Source organism: Pempheris klunzingeri, chromosome 5 (assembly GCF_042242105.1).
Source record: "Pempheris klunzingeri isolate RE-2024b chromosome 5, fPemKlu1.hap1, whole genome shotgun sequence".
NCBI lineage: Eukaryota > Metazoa > Chordata > Actinopteri > Acropomatiformes > Pempheridae > Pempheris > Pempheris klunzingeri.
Window position 1 is genome coordinate 26674973 of NC_092016.1, and position 15028 is coordinate 26690000.

At 40.9% G+C, this 15028-nt stretch overlaps 1 protein-coding gene across 1 annotated transcript in view; it reads right to left on the reverse strand.

The window, feature by feature from the left end:
* Nucleotides 1-15028, reverse strand: part of LOC139201027 (NT-3 growth factor receptor-like) — a 141241-nt gene that overhangs the window by 89178 nt on the left and 37035 nt on the right. Inside the window, exons 4-6 of the mRNA XM_070830234.1 lie at nucleotides 2905-3059; nucleotides 2063-2205; nucleotides 713-842 (exon numbers count right to left, since the gene is read on the reverse strand). Of these exons, the coding sequence (XP_070686335.1) occupies nucleotides 713-842; nucleotides 2063-2205; nucleotides 2905-3059 (428 nt within the window). The remainder of the gene's footprint in view (nucleotides 1-712; nucleotides 843-2062; nucleotides 2206-2904; nucleotides 3060-15028) is intronic.

Sequence of the window (15028 nt, forward strand, 5' to 3'; positions counted from 1 at the left end):
TTTGTTTTGTTTTTTGTTTTTCATATTTACCTTTTTCAGTAGGAATCAATGGGTATGGAACTGACAGTACTGAGAGAGACAGACCAATATGTTGTTGGCTTTGGTCTTTCCATGAAAGTTCTTTACCTCTAGACCTGTTCTGACTTTGGTACAGTCAGTACCTGCTCTGATGAAATAGATGAAACATACCTGTCACATTAAGGAACAGTTTGGATTCAAAATTGGTAAATTAAAAAAAATGCAATAGCTCAGTATCCAATTAGCATTGTTCATATAATATAATAACATTATGTTTCCAAATTAGCAGGTAATCATTTGTTTTCATGAGTTCCATTGTAACAGCTGGGGTGTGTGTTTTGCTCTGTGACTAACCGTAGGTGTGAGGCTGCTGTGGCCTCTTTAATCGCTATGTGTCAGGATAATTTATGGGGCCTTTGCATATAACAACACATTCATACAAACAGCTCCTTTTGTAGGTCACATAAATACAAACACACCAAACCATCTCTCTCTCTCTCTCTCTCACACACACACACACACACACAAATACACTCTGTAGGTCAGATTTGAAGGGATGTAATGATGATGGATGGTCCTGTTTAGCACTATGAAAACACTAATAAGTACTTTCCTAGAGTGACCATTAAATGGAAAATGTAACAGTTGGCCAGTCGAAAAGCACTCGTGGGTGAGCACGTCTGTGTGCACTTACAGTGAACAGTTAGCTGGACAGAAGCGTTGGTCATTCCCACTATGTTGGTGGCGGTGCAGGTCAGCAGGAAATTGTTGTCGTCTCTGCTCACATTGACCAAAGTTATGTTGATGGAATGGATGGTGTTGTTCTCATAGACTCTGGCCTGGAGGAGAATAATGAAGAGTGTCAACTACAAGAATAACACTCTTTACACTCTGTCATATCAGTCCACCAGTCCTCCATTTGGAGTGAACTACAGTATTGTAACATAATAAATACACAAACATTTAGATGGACTAGAGCACATCAACCAACCAATGGGCCAACTGAGCAGAAGCGTCCATGTTACCAAAGCATGGAGTCAGGTACGGAGTTCTGGTGCCGGAAATGTCAGCATGATACAACCATTTTAACACTAACAGACATTTTTCATAACTATTAATGTATATCAGTAATAGATAAAACAGAATGATACATTGTTTGGGTTAAAGTAAGTAAGTAACTAACTAACTAACAGGGCTAGCAAGTGCACACAACATGCTGCATACAGTCAATTGAAAAGGGATCATACTAAAGCTAAGCATCTCCACAAAGCTAGAGACATCACACATTTCTTTTGTATTAATTAATTTTCTTTCATATTTCATTCACTGAATATTTGTTCTATTGATGAGATTTTCTACTGAGTGAAACACAAGTAATGAGTAATGACAGAGCCACAATTAAATATGTGCTCTATTGTATTGTTTGTTTTTTCAGCATATGCCATTTGACACTGATAGTACAGGAGTAGCTGTTGCATGTTGGTCAGTAGCTTACACTACTCGAAGGAGAGTTATTTTACTTCCGTGTTGTAACGTGTTCTTAGCTCTCCGTTCTACCAGCTGCAGGGTGCATGAAGGCTATGGCTACATCATAAGGACAGGACTCCTGGGGTGATGGGGTTATGCTAACTGTTGCTGTTTTCCACTTGGCAAATGCTCCCACTGTCTGAGGGTTTTACTTCGTGGAATTAAAGTCGGAATTTATGAATGTAGTCCATGTATGCATGCTTTATAAATGATCTCATCATCCATTCGCAACACTTGTTGTCATGGAAAACAAATCTGCCATTTTGTCCTCCATGGTCTTACCTAACTAGCTACAGGTAATTAATAAAAGACTTCAACACTTGTGCTGTAAGAAAAACTCCACTGCTTCACTGTTTCTGCGGGAAATCGTCAATGATTGATGACAACAGGCAAACATCAGATATTTATGAGGTAACTGCCAGCAGCTTGCTGCTACTACATGTCGAATGCAACACTCTGAAGCACAGCTGTTGTGTTTTCCTCGAAATGTGTTAATGTGTGTGTGTGTCCTCCCTACCTCTTGTGCATTGATGGAGTGCAACCCATTGACAGGCCAGTCCACCTCAGGTAATGGGGATCCAGAGCCATTACAGATAGCCGTTACCCGATCACCCTCAATAACTGTGAGGTTGCTGTGGCTGACACTGATATCTGGCAGGTCTGGGGAAGAGAGAGAAACAGAAAAAGGGAGGGAGAGAGAGTGAGAGTCAGAAGAGAACATAAGATAGAAGGTCCACCAGTACAGTTATAGACGTAATAATTTTGATTTTGTTTGCTAATCTTAGCAGTGTACTGTTTTATTGAAATTGACATACTATATATACAGACAAAATATCATCCAATGCATGCACCTTCAGATGTGGTTTTAGCTGCTGTCATTGTAGCTGTTTGGAGCTCCTCTTCTATCTCTTTGTATTGCGATGATGGACTGTAGTGCCAGTCAAAAGCATGCTCAAAGAATATGTGTATTGATGAATGTACATTGACTTTCAGTGTGAACAAACTACTGTACGTACATTTATCTGCTTCTATATTAGCCTCCACTCTTCCAGCTCTGAAGTACAAGGTTGGAGATTTTCTGTTTTATCTTACTGTCCCAATGACTAAAATGACTAAAGGAAATTAATTCCTCCTGGGTATGGTGGTCAGAAAGTCTTGAAAGATAGACTAACTCATTGTTGGCCTGTTTTTTCTTTGTTTCTCGTTGGCTTTATTGAAAATAAGGAAAAATTAGAACAACCCCAGCTCTGTCATTTAAACAAATGAGAGATCAATATCAGCGACTAGAATTCCCGATCATTGCGGTCATGGTGTGCATATCAGGTGTGTATGTTTGTGTGCAGAAGCCTCTAATCTTACCACAGCTGCTAATGTTCATATCCTGCAGCAGTATCTTCCTGTAGTCATTATCACAGAACAACTGTTGGCTGCTTAACCCCGCCTCTCCTCTTTGTTGCCATAGCTGCAACCAGCGGATCTCACAGCCACAGGCGAACACCACCTCCTCTAAATGACTGGAGAGAAATAGAAGGAAAGAGCATCAACAGAATTAGCAATGCGCTAAATCTCTTCAATGACATTTTCCCCTTCAAGCTGCGTGCCAGAGGGATAACGCATGAAAGAACAAGGCGACAGCGCTAACATTTAAACGAGACCTTCTAAACAACCCTTGTTCGGTGAAATCATGTGGGACACCTACAGCAGGCTCATAGGGATCCCGACCCCCACACTGACACAGCTGACGGTGTGCAGGGGGGCTATTACACAGTGGGCCTGATGTTGACCCCCACCATGCTGGTCAAAATAAGAGATGGCAGATTTGGTCAGGTTGAGAGAATGACTTAAAGTGGATGCACACACATAAAAAGCACTTCATCACACGCACACACACACACGCACACACACACAGGCACACACAGGCACACACACACACACAAGCACACACACACACACACACAAGCACACAGGCACACATAAATCCCGACTTCATGAACATTCACAGATTGGTGATTATGTAATGCTGCAACCTAAGGGGGGTAGTTGTCTGTGAAAAGCGTATTTTATTCATTCTGGTGGCATGAGACAGCCTCATGATTATTTTAAAATACAACATCCTCGACAGCCATACAGTTGTTACAACTGTTGTTTGGAAGTCTCATTAGTTCAGTAAAGACTGACATCAGCGTTACCAAATGATGGTGTGATTTGTTTGAAACTTGAAATTCATACTGCTGACTGAAGCAAGCCGGCAGTAGCATCTGGACGGGTCATCTTAACTAAGCTGTTGTAACCACACTACACCTCTCGCACTGTGAGTTTGTTGGAACCAGCCCTCTCATGTTGAGTGATGCCTTATTTCTTGTCTATAGAAGGTCTTTGTTGTGTGGTTTCTTCTGCACATGTTAAAACTGGTTGAGAACTAGCAATGCATACCAAGAAGTCATTGATTTACCAAGCAAGCCTATAGAGGGTTTTCAACATCATCTCTGCATGTGCAAGGATGTGCAGGATGCTGCAGAGGCATCAAAGCCACAAGAGGCAGCCTAAAACTGAAGGATTGTAGCTTTGTAAGTGGCCCGTCAATATTTAGTGGAAGTAGGCTTACTATGTAAATGGCCTACAGGTAAATATCAATACTTGGCTGACAATAATATCTTAAATGAAAATCAGTCTGGCTTTAGATCAGGTCATAGCACCATGACAGCAGCTATGTTAGTAACAAATGCTGTTAGCAATACCTTGGACAGAGAGCACCACTGTGCTGCCCTGTTTGTTGGTCTGCCCAAAGCATTTGATTCTGCTGACAAGGCCACAGAGCAGGAGAACACAGTGTGTATATACAGTAGGCCACAAGTCAAGCTTCATGGTGATCTCTAAGGGAGTCACCCATTAATGTCATTGGGGAGGACAAGCTCAAAGCTAAAGTGTGTTTTAGCTGAGGCTCAGGTGTAAAGCAAGTTGTCCACATCAGCTGTTTGATTCCTGGATCCTCTGGGCTGCATGTACAAGTATCCTCGTTCTTTGGCGTGTAAAGACTTAGACTTCTTTATTTGATCCCCCATAGGGGGAAATTTTCTTGTTACAGCAGCAACAATATAAACAGGGAGAGTGAAAAAACAAAGCAATAGAAAAGACAAAAATAGCAAAAATAAATATAAATATATGGATTGTGATGAAATGAAATAAATATTTACACCATAGGATATTTACACTTTAGACAGGAATGGAATGACATGGATGGTAGGCAGTATATTAACATCAGCCAGTGATGCTGGTGTTATAGAGTCTGATGGCTGATGGGAGAAATGACCTGCGGTAGCGTTCCTTCTTGCAGAGTGGGTGCCTCAGCCTGCTGCTGAAAGAGCTGCTGAGGGCCCCCACAGTCTCATGCAGGGGGTGAGAGGGGTTGTCCATAATGGACTTGAGTTTTGTTAGTGTCCTCCTCTCACCAAGTCTAGTACCAAGTCTAAGTCTACAGTGCAAAGAAGCAAGAATGCTTGTACTAATGTCCGTACACCGAAGTGTCCTTGCAGAAGACTGAACTGAACCAAATTGCTCCCGAAGGCTGTACCTTCAGTGTGGAGCAGGTCCATTCAGATGAACTGAAGTTGGTGTGAAGTGTGTCTGTGTGACCCTTCGTGTTCTAGCCACTGGTTACCTGCCTGATCATCTCTACCAGGTTGCCTGGAAAGCATTTGGGGTTGCGGTTCTGTCATTACTCATTACTTGGGTTTCACTCAGTAGAAAAGCTCATGAGGGCCATGCTCTGAGCACAAATACAGGTTCATGTGGCAACCTGCTCAAGGTATACAAAGCTTGCATTTAATTAGTTTTCATTTCATTTCTTTCACCATCGTCGTCCACGTGGTGTATTTATATGCACAAGATGTTTTTACTTGTTGTTACTTGATATACTTATTTCAATTCAGTTCATTTGGAAATCAAAACCTGTGACTGACAGCTAGTGAGTCAACTAGCTGCCCAACTACAGCAGTTCAGCACCTAACCCTGTGAGTCACCACATCACCGTAGTTCTGGAGCAAAGACATGCAGATTTATTTCACTGTGCCGCAGATTTCCAGGATAAGACATCTTTACTTTACTTTTAGTTGCACTCAGGACACTGAATCTGAAGGTTTTTTTGAGCACTGCTTGAATATGTTATCATGACCAGTAGTCATAATGAACAAAAAATATGAGACAAATAACAAAGAACAGAATATCCTTCTTATGCTGAGTTTCTGGGTAAAGACATCATTCGTGAGCAAAGAAAAGACATTACTGAGTCACAGTGACCTAAATTTAGAAACACATCTAACTTAGCAGATTACTTACAGCCCCTGTATTTTAGAGAATTGATGTACATGCACTCCACAGCATTCTGCTTCAGATATCTCTGCTGTCACATACATCATTTGTGGAGCTATTTCTTCAGTGGAGCTCCATAATGTCACCATTTGTGGCTGGTAGGAGATTTGTGACACAGCTGTATATCTAAGATTCATGGGGGTGTGAAGGACAGAGAGTCTGAGGAGTCGGGGGTATCTTTTTTCCCTGCACTGAAACAAGTAGTTACCTTTGAGTTGATTGTGTCGTTGGCAGGGAAGAGAAATAACCCTGGCTGGATGGTTTACTGGGGAACGCTTTAGGTGAATGACAATTTTATCATCATTGACACTTAGAAACATAAACACATGCAGCCACACACACTATCATGCATGATAAAAGAGCAACGCACATAGGAATAGACAACTGCATACACATAGGCCTAGATAGACACATTTACATGGGACCCCAAAACATCCATATACGACAGCCTATCGTTAGTTCAATAACTATAATAAATTGTAAAATGAAATAGAAAGCTTTATGCTAACCAACCAGTTAGGAAAATACATTTAGTTTACTCAGTTTACTCTCTCACTTGCTCATTTTATGATGGAACATTAGCGATGCTGTTCCATGGGTTTATACAGCTTAACAAAGTAAGATTAACATTTCCTGCACTGGTGTAATTCAGTAAGAAAGTTATCTTCAGCTAATAACGTGATATATAGTTATTGTTATCATTATGGTTGTTGTCTCAACCGCACCCCCCATCTCTCCCTCTGTCCAACCTCCACCATATACCTCCATATAATGTCTGATGCTGCTCATGACTGATGCCTGCTGATCACTACTGCACAGACTCTGGCTCTTTACACATGTAGGATACTCACTATTCTATATACACACACACACACACACACACACACACACACACACACACACACACACACACAGCTGAAATGGAGTAGTTCTTCATCACTCTTCAGGCATGCTGTGATTAATGTTAGCTATCTAGTGCATGTGTTGGTGTGTGTGCTAAGGGGAAGGGGCAAGAGTAATGAACAGTTGTTGATCTGAACCCCGAGCCGATTGCACACACCCACACACACACACACACACACTGCTTACACCCACCCTCGAGATCAATAGGTGCATTATTACAGCCGCAGGTTTGATAAATAGAACAAACTGTCCGCAGAAAAAAAGACAAAGGACTGAAATACAGCCTGAATTGCACGGCAAAAAATCCACCAGTATCCACCAAAAGGTTATGCCCAAGTCCTTCAATTTCCCAATAAAGCAAGAAAATTATTAACGTTCACAGAAAATATCTTTAGTAGTGGAGAAGACTGAGTGTTTGAGATCAATTTCCAGGTATGCTTTCTGCTCGGGAAGCACACACACACACACGCACGCACATGTTCTTCACACTTCACAGTACAGCCCTGCAGGTTGAGAGTGCTGTGAGGTGTTACTGTTGATGAAGAGTGGAATCTCAGCCAAGACAAAAACTACAACAAACTCCTCTCAGGATCACAGTGTTCCTGTCTGATTATCCTCAGTCGACTGGCTCGTACTCAGAGGCTCTCATTAGCGTGTCTGAGGCACGGCATGGTGTGGCACTGCTTGATTCTACAGTTCCATGCCAGCTAAAGAACAGTGGGATTATTAGATGACAAGAGAAAGAGGGGGTTTCAATTAGAGAGGCATCAGTGTTATCTGTAGAAGGGGGATCAGCTCTGATCAAGCTGTCCTGATGTCTTTACTTTGATAACAAATCTGTTACGCCTTACCAATTATGAAGTGTTAATCTGTTGGCATCATCTGAGTAAGGCTTCGTTATCTGTGAATTCAAATCTGTCCTGATAGCACAGGGGCCACTTCTATGTCCACTGATATGGTGCGGTCAGATGCTGGGCCGAAGAGCAGGAAGGACAGTAGAGCCAGTAGGCCACACTAACAGCATTCCATAGGCTGCGAATCGTCCCATATTTTACCAAAGACTTCAGTCATTACCTACGTGATTGCCTCCATGTTTTCTGTGCAGTTTGCTTGTTTGTTTGTCATCAGATTTACAGAAAAGCTGCTGCCCCCATTTCTATGAAGGAAGAACACATTACATCCTGGAGCAGAGACATCAATTCAGTTGCATGGTAGACAACCATAATCCCTCAAGAGTCCCAAGGCTAGATGTGGTTACTGATGATGAAATTCTAGATTTTTTTCGTGACCCCCTGACTTTTCCACTAGCTGAATGTCATGTTTTTGTTTGATCTTCACTGCATTTGAGCTGAATTTCAAGGTGCAGCAGATCACAACATGTTGCTGTTTGCCCAGTTAGTCAACAGTCTGGCAGACCCAGGCTTGTAGCAAAATTTTACTCACGTGAAAAGTAATAAGTTCTTCTTAGTTTAAGGTGTTTCATTGTCATTTAACTATCAATCTGGATAGAAATGTTACAGTGGACCAATAGCAAGGCTATGGATGCCATTCTGATTCATTCCAAAAGAGTCTGGTAGAGAAACTTCAACATCAGTGTTCCCAAAGAAGTTCCATTGACCTTGTCTCATTTCACCTGGAGATGAATTATAATGCTAAGTAGGCTACTTTCAGGAGGGTTGCAGAGTTGCATTTGCTATGGACGCAGTTCCAAACATAGATTTTTTTTTAAAGCAGAAGCAAGGTGATAAAATCATTTTTAATTTGTGTCAAATTATTGATTTCTTTAATAAGTTAGCGTGTACTAAGTGGGATAATGTACATCGAGCTGGTCATTTTTGGGATATTCACAATAATGTGTGCATTACCATATGAGATGACGGCAGTGTAGCTTCCAAACTTCACTGCATTTTAGTTTTAATCTGTATTTTCCTTGTCTTTAAAGAGTTTGGTCTAGATCTGCTCTTTATGTAAAGCGTCTTGAGATAACGCTGTTTTGAATTGGCGCTATATAAATAAAGATTGATTGATTGCTGATGACCAGAAATACACTCTTACACACACTTAAGAGCAGCTGACTTTGAGATGACCACTGCCCACAACATCCAGACCAGACCACGTTCTGAGCCCACAGGACACGGGGCCTCGGCAGAGTCTGCGTTTACATCAATGATGCTCGACGGTGCTCAAACACAGTCAAAGTTGATGGATAATGTATCCCAGATGTTGAACTTTGAATGTGAAGGTAAAGAAAATACTATGATCATCACTATCTTGTTGCTTCTGTTTATATTCAAAATCTGCACTACAGAATTATCTCCTGGGAGCATATGTGTTTATGTATATATGTGCATCTGTATAAATAGTTTTAGTTTGCTTCTTACTCTATGTTGTTCTATTCTAAATGTAATTATCTGTGCATGTGTTCTTGTGTGTGCGTAGCGTGAAGAAGCTTGAGAAATGTAGCTTGCAACACTGAGCTGAAAAATGACAAATGACTGATATCTTGGTATCTTTGAGCTAAATGCTAATATGTGCATGTTAACCACATCCAAGATGCTACCATACTCATTTGTAAGTATGGAAAATGACTGAAATGTTTAAATAGCAATTGAGTGATTATAAATCACGCAGAAATGATCACGATTGCGTGGAGGTGGGAAACAGTTGCCGGGTAATTAAATGTGACTACTTAGATCCCCACCAGCATATTAATATAACTAATGTGTTGCTCTCACCGCTGTCAGCTGGCGATTCATCCCACAGTACACTTGTCTTCACTTGCCCCCCCCCACAGGGTTGAGCTGAGTTTATCTGACGACATGCAGCAAATGCAATCTTTGCTCCTCTGACACCAACTTAATTAACTCCCTCATCTCCTTGGCCAGGGGAGTGTGATGTAAATGAGTTGTTCCACTTTGCCGTGGAGATAACCTCTGTCTCATTAATACAGCACAGATAACCTCTCACTTTCTTTAAAAGTGTGGGGGCAAACAGGCAGAGAGACAAGTTGGATGTCGGAGGAGAGAGTGAGAGTGGAGGAAAAAAAAGGGATGTTTGACCCTACAAAGAAGGAATGACTCATCTGCTAAGTATGACTGCATTAATTCATTGATATAAATTGCATTTATTGGATGTTGTTCTGAAAATGTGGCAGGGGAGCTGATCTGTCTGGCATACGTCTCACTCAACATGTTCAGTTTAGTTTGACTTACAAACACAAAACCACTCTAAAGAGAATGTTCTCATATCAATTCAAATATCTTAAATAAAGTTGAGCAGGGTCAGTATTCACAATAGCTATCTATCTATCCGTCCGGGAATAATTTGGAATTCAGAACAGAACATAAGAGGAACTTTATCTATTGATCTTTTTTTGGGGTTAAACTGAACTAAACAAATCTCAGGGGCACAGCATCATTGCAGCCTTCACACCAGTGCAGTCCTAGTAGTAGACAGACATTCCATGTCTGAAAAATACTAATGTCCGTACACCGATGTGTCCTTGCAGAAGACTGAACTGAACCAAATTGCTCCCGAAGGCCGTACCTTCAGTGTGGAGCAGGTCTGCACCTTATACGGCAGCCCCTGCCGTCTCTATGTGTGTGAGAATGGAGATAGAGATCCACAGATATTTGGCACCTGGTCAGAGAGCATTTCCTCTCTCAGGCTGCAGACTTTAAAACTAGTTTTTTTTTCAGCCACATCACAACATCACAAAAAATAAGAAATATGACATGAAACGTAACCCTCTGAACACATGCACTTCATGTTTGCACTGAGTCCAGCGTCTTGTTAAGTGTGTGCTTGAGCTTGTGATTACACAGCACGCGGAGTGCTAACGATGCGAACAGCTCACTCTCTCCTCCTGATTCACTCTGACAGATCTCTTCCAACACCTCCAACCAGGACAAACTTCACAATGCTGGGTTTTGGTGAGGAAAAAGCTAAAAGGAAAAAAAAAAAAAATCACCCTAAAAATCAATAACGCACCTCCGTGTGCACGTGAGTGTTGGGTACATCGCCTTTGACGTTCAAATGTGAATGATCGCACATTTGTTCAATGTTTCTTGGCATTTAATATAAAAAATATTCAGAATGAAAACTGGTTTTTCTTGTTCATATGATAGGAAACTCTTTTGGTGGTGATGGGGAAGTTTTAAAAAGCATTTAAAATGCCTTTGCAATAACGAATGAAAGGGGGGTTGGCATGTGTATTAGAGTGGCCCATCTGTGCTACAAGTAGAAATGATACCAAATGAAACAGCTAAACACGCTTTAACTTCCATTCAGTACTAGATGTAGATGACATTTCACTGATGTCAGACACCGAGATCTCTCTAACAAAAAGCTTGTTAGCAGATTGTTATTAACAGGCTGACACTAGAGTTGAATATGAAAGGAAGCAGGTGACTCGTGGAGGTCATTTTCAATTCCACAGAAATCTATGGATCATCAAATACAATCTAATCCAATTCAAGAAGATATCACATTCTTTCACTGGCTGCCACACTGTGAAGTGCAGACCTATTATGAGAATGAATGCATCCTTGATGGAATGACAGAGCATTCAAAGAGAATGTAGGCTGCAGAGTGCGTGGCACATACAGTAATCACTATCTGACCTTTTTTGTGGCTGTTTGTCATGAGGTTTTATCCTGCACAACCCAGCAGGCCAGCCTGTAGAGCCCATCAGTAGCGCGAGATGTTCATACACAACATAAATCAAGTACAGCCTGACCTTAAGGCCTGATGTGCCTGGCCCACATTTTGCCATTTCATAGATTTAGATATGATACCCTGCACAGGTGCTGAAGAGCTGTGTAAATATGGAGGCTAAATGAGAGCAGAGGCTCAGTCTGTGGCCATCAGAACTGCTACTTTGACAATTTTGCTCAGTTCCATTTGGCCAACACAAGCTTCTCTGAACAGGCTCCACCTAAGTGCACTGCTGAGGGAGTAGCTGCTGTCTTTTCATCTCATCTGTATGGGAGCAAATGTTGACGTTAAAAGGGCCGACTGAACTGTATCCACATTTCATTGATTCATTCACGTTACGCAAATGATTTGTTTCTCATACTCATACACACCTGTTGATACCCCCCCCCCCCCCCCTGTAAATACCTTTCAGTAAACTTCTACATATTGTATTTCTAATAGCACTGTATCGCTGCCACAGCATTGTGTTGGGGTGTTTTCTATAAAATCATGTGTTTACATGAACTTTGTGTCTCATTTTATGCCTTCACGGTCTTTCTTGATTCAGGCCTCTGTGGGTCGCTGTTTGTGGTGCACTGGTGCTTATGATTCATCTCTCCATTAACAATGAAATAGAAAATGTCTCTGTGTCTAAACAAGCCCTAAAACACAAGGCCTCAATCCACCAACATTCTTCTGTCATTCTGATCATCCTGTATTTGACTGCACATGTGCCTTACTCACTTCCAAAGGCTCTCAGTCAGTAGAGGTAAGATTTACTACACATGATTAAAACTCTCATCTTGTCATATTTTTCAGACACATTTCTTCGACTCTACTGGCTCCTGCCCTACTAGAATACTTACTACTCATTATCATGAGCCCTGCTGGTTGTTTCTTTAGACATGTTGTATTGTGTGCACTATTGCCCCATGGCTCCTCTCAGTCACTTTGACTTTAGAATGAGGGTTTCATTTCATCGTCTCCTCATGTTGATCGTTCATTTATTTGGCATTCTACAACACAAAGCACAAGTTGTAGACACAAATCAGAAGTGCTGTGTTAAGTGATATTTTGGTGAGAAAAGAAGTGGTGGGATCATACTTGGCATACAAATGGGTGCTGTATTAGTTGGTTATGTTGCAGGAGTAATTTGACATGAACTCAATTCGCTGTGAAAGCTAATTTCATCTGAATGCTAGATATTGGGTTAAGAATTGACTTACTGCCCTTGTGTGTGTTGTCTGACCCGCCCTGATTTTTTCCACCTGTGCCCCCTCCCTGGTGTATATATTGTCTGCGTCTTCCCCAATCCTGTGCCCGATTGTCTTGCGCCTTGTGTCGAACGTTTCAGCATCCTAGTCAGTGTTTGTGCCTTGTGAGTGTTCGAGTCCAGTCAGGTTTGTATTCCTCAGGAAGTATTCTTTGGTTTTTTGGTGCCTTGTCTTTGTTGATTGTGTTCAACAATAAACTGCACCTTTTTACCATCTGTTTGCCTCTTTTATGCAGTCTTATCCTTATGATGCAATTTGCCAATCACTTTCCACTTTTGAAATATTAATTGAATTGAAAATGTTTAACTTTGTAGGAAAAAGAAGGGAAATCTGCTAAATGAATATACGACACTTTCCTTCATGTTTCTCTGTGATGCATCCTCATCGAACGACATGCAGGTGCTGTGCTTTGGTACCTCGGGCACCAATAAATGTAGGGGTACCAATTATGTGGACAATTGATAATCTGCCTCATACAACAGCACCAAAAATGTTGGGGTTTGGTACCTTGTATGGGGCAAATTGGCTATCAGAAATAATTAATAACTATCAAAGATAATTAATAATTATTTAAATTAATGGGACTTTGTGTAAAGTCCACCTCGATAAATGAGGAAAAAGAATAAAAAGTTTAACTGATTCAGTCTCATAAAATAACAAAGCTGTCAATTTGGTATTAAGATTAATAATTAAATTAATAACTAAAAACAAAATTACCACATTGGCTGAAGGACACTGCTGTTGTTAAGCTGTCCATTACTCATCCACACCCACTAATCATTATGTACTGGGAAACATAACCAGTGTTTGCTGGACAAAAACCCGTGTTCACTTCCTTCCTGCAGTAACACTTTTATTTCACAGGTGGATCTTTTTTGAACCACAACATAGCCCTGAAAACTCCACTCTAACGAGCAATAAATTGAGTTTACAGCTGCTGGTCTACAGCACAACACACATTCACTTTACTGTCTAAGGCCATTAGATTCCTAATAACAAAATATAAAGTAGTTTGTGTGTAAATGTAGCTGTAGCTTATTTCACTATGCATTAACATATCATTTAATTCAAAACTTATGTAATTTATCAACTGCTATTTATCCACTGTTTCATTTACGTGTTGCCAGCGGGACATCATTAAGAGCACACGTTCAGTTACATCAGAGCTTTTTGGATGCTCCTGATGGTCAGGATCTGTATCTGTGACCCAGTTGTCCCCCGTCTGAGCAGAATAAACTATGGAACTCAGCTCTATCTGGTGTGCTTGCTGTTCCATATCTGTTTATAAATATTATGTAAATGTTTCCTAAAAAAAAAAGATGTGTACAGATCTATGTAGATGAAAGTATGTAGTGCAAATATATATGGCGGAGTTAAGAAATTTATTTTCCTATTTTTATGAAAAATCCCGAGATGATGGAGCAGTCAGTGCACATTAAAAGATAACGAGGGGAATTGCCCATAGGTATGTGTTTTTCCTGACATAGACTGGCACTCTCTTACCCAGTGCATGCTGGGATGGACTTCTGCCTCAGTGGTCCTGCAAGTGCTGCAGGTTAACCCTTTAATGCCAAGTGTATCATATTCGATACATACACCTCTACATCATCAGTGGGATGTTTTTCCGTATTTCATATGTTTTTGTTTGTTTCAGAACAAACTGTGAGCAATAAATTGCACAAAAATGCCGGATGTAGCAAAAATGACTTTTTAAACTTTTAAAAAATGTAATTTGTCAGAAGGTTCAATAAACAAACAGAATCTTCTGGCAATTATTTCATGGTTCAGACATTAAAGGGTTAAGACCCTGCGTATAAGGGGGTGCACTTTGCTTCAGATGTGAAAGCAAAACAGACTAGCCACCTTGATATGTGGATTTAGCTGGACTTCAAAACTAATGCTAAATCCATCTTTTGCCCAAGAACTGTGAAAGTGAAAAATAAAATTATGCAAACCATTTGGTAACCGTGGTAATTTGTGTGTGTGTGTGTGTGTGTGTGTGTGTGTGTGTGTGTGTGTGTGTGTGTGAGAGAGAGAGAGACACACACAGAGACAGAGAGAGAGACAGAGAGAGAGACAGCACCAGGAGGTGTTCCAGGGACAAAAGTGGAAGAGCTATTCAAATCCTTCACTTAAGTAAAAGCACAAATACCAAAAATACTCAACTACAAGTAAAAGTCATTCACTCAAACCGTAAGTAAAAGTATGGAAGTACCATCTGCAAAAAATGTGATTGAAGGAGG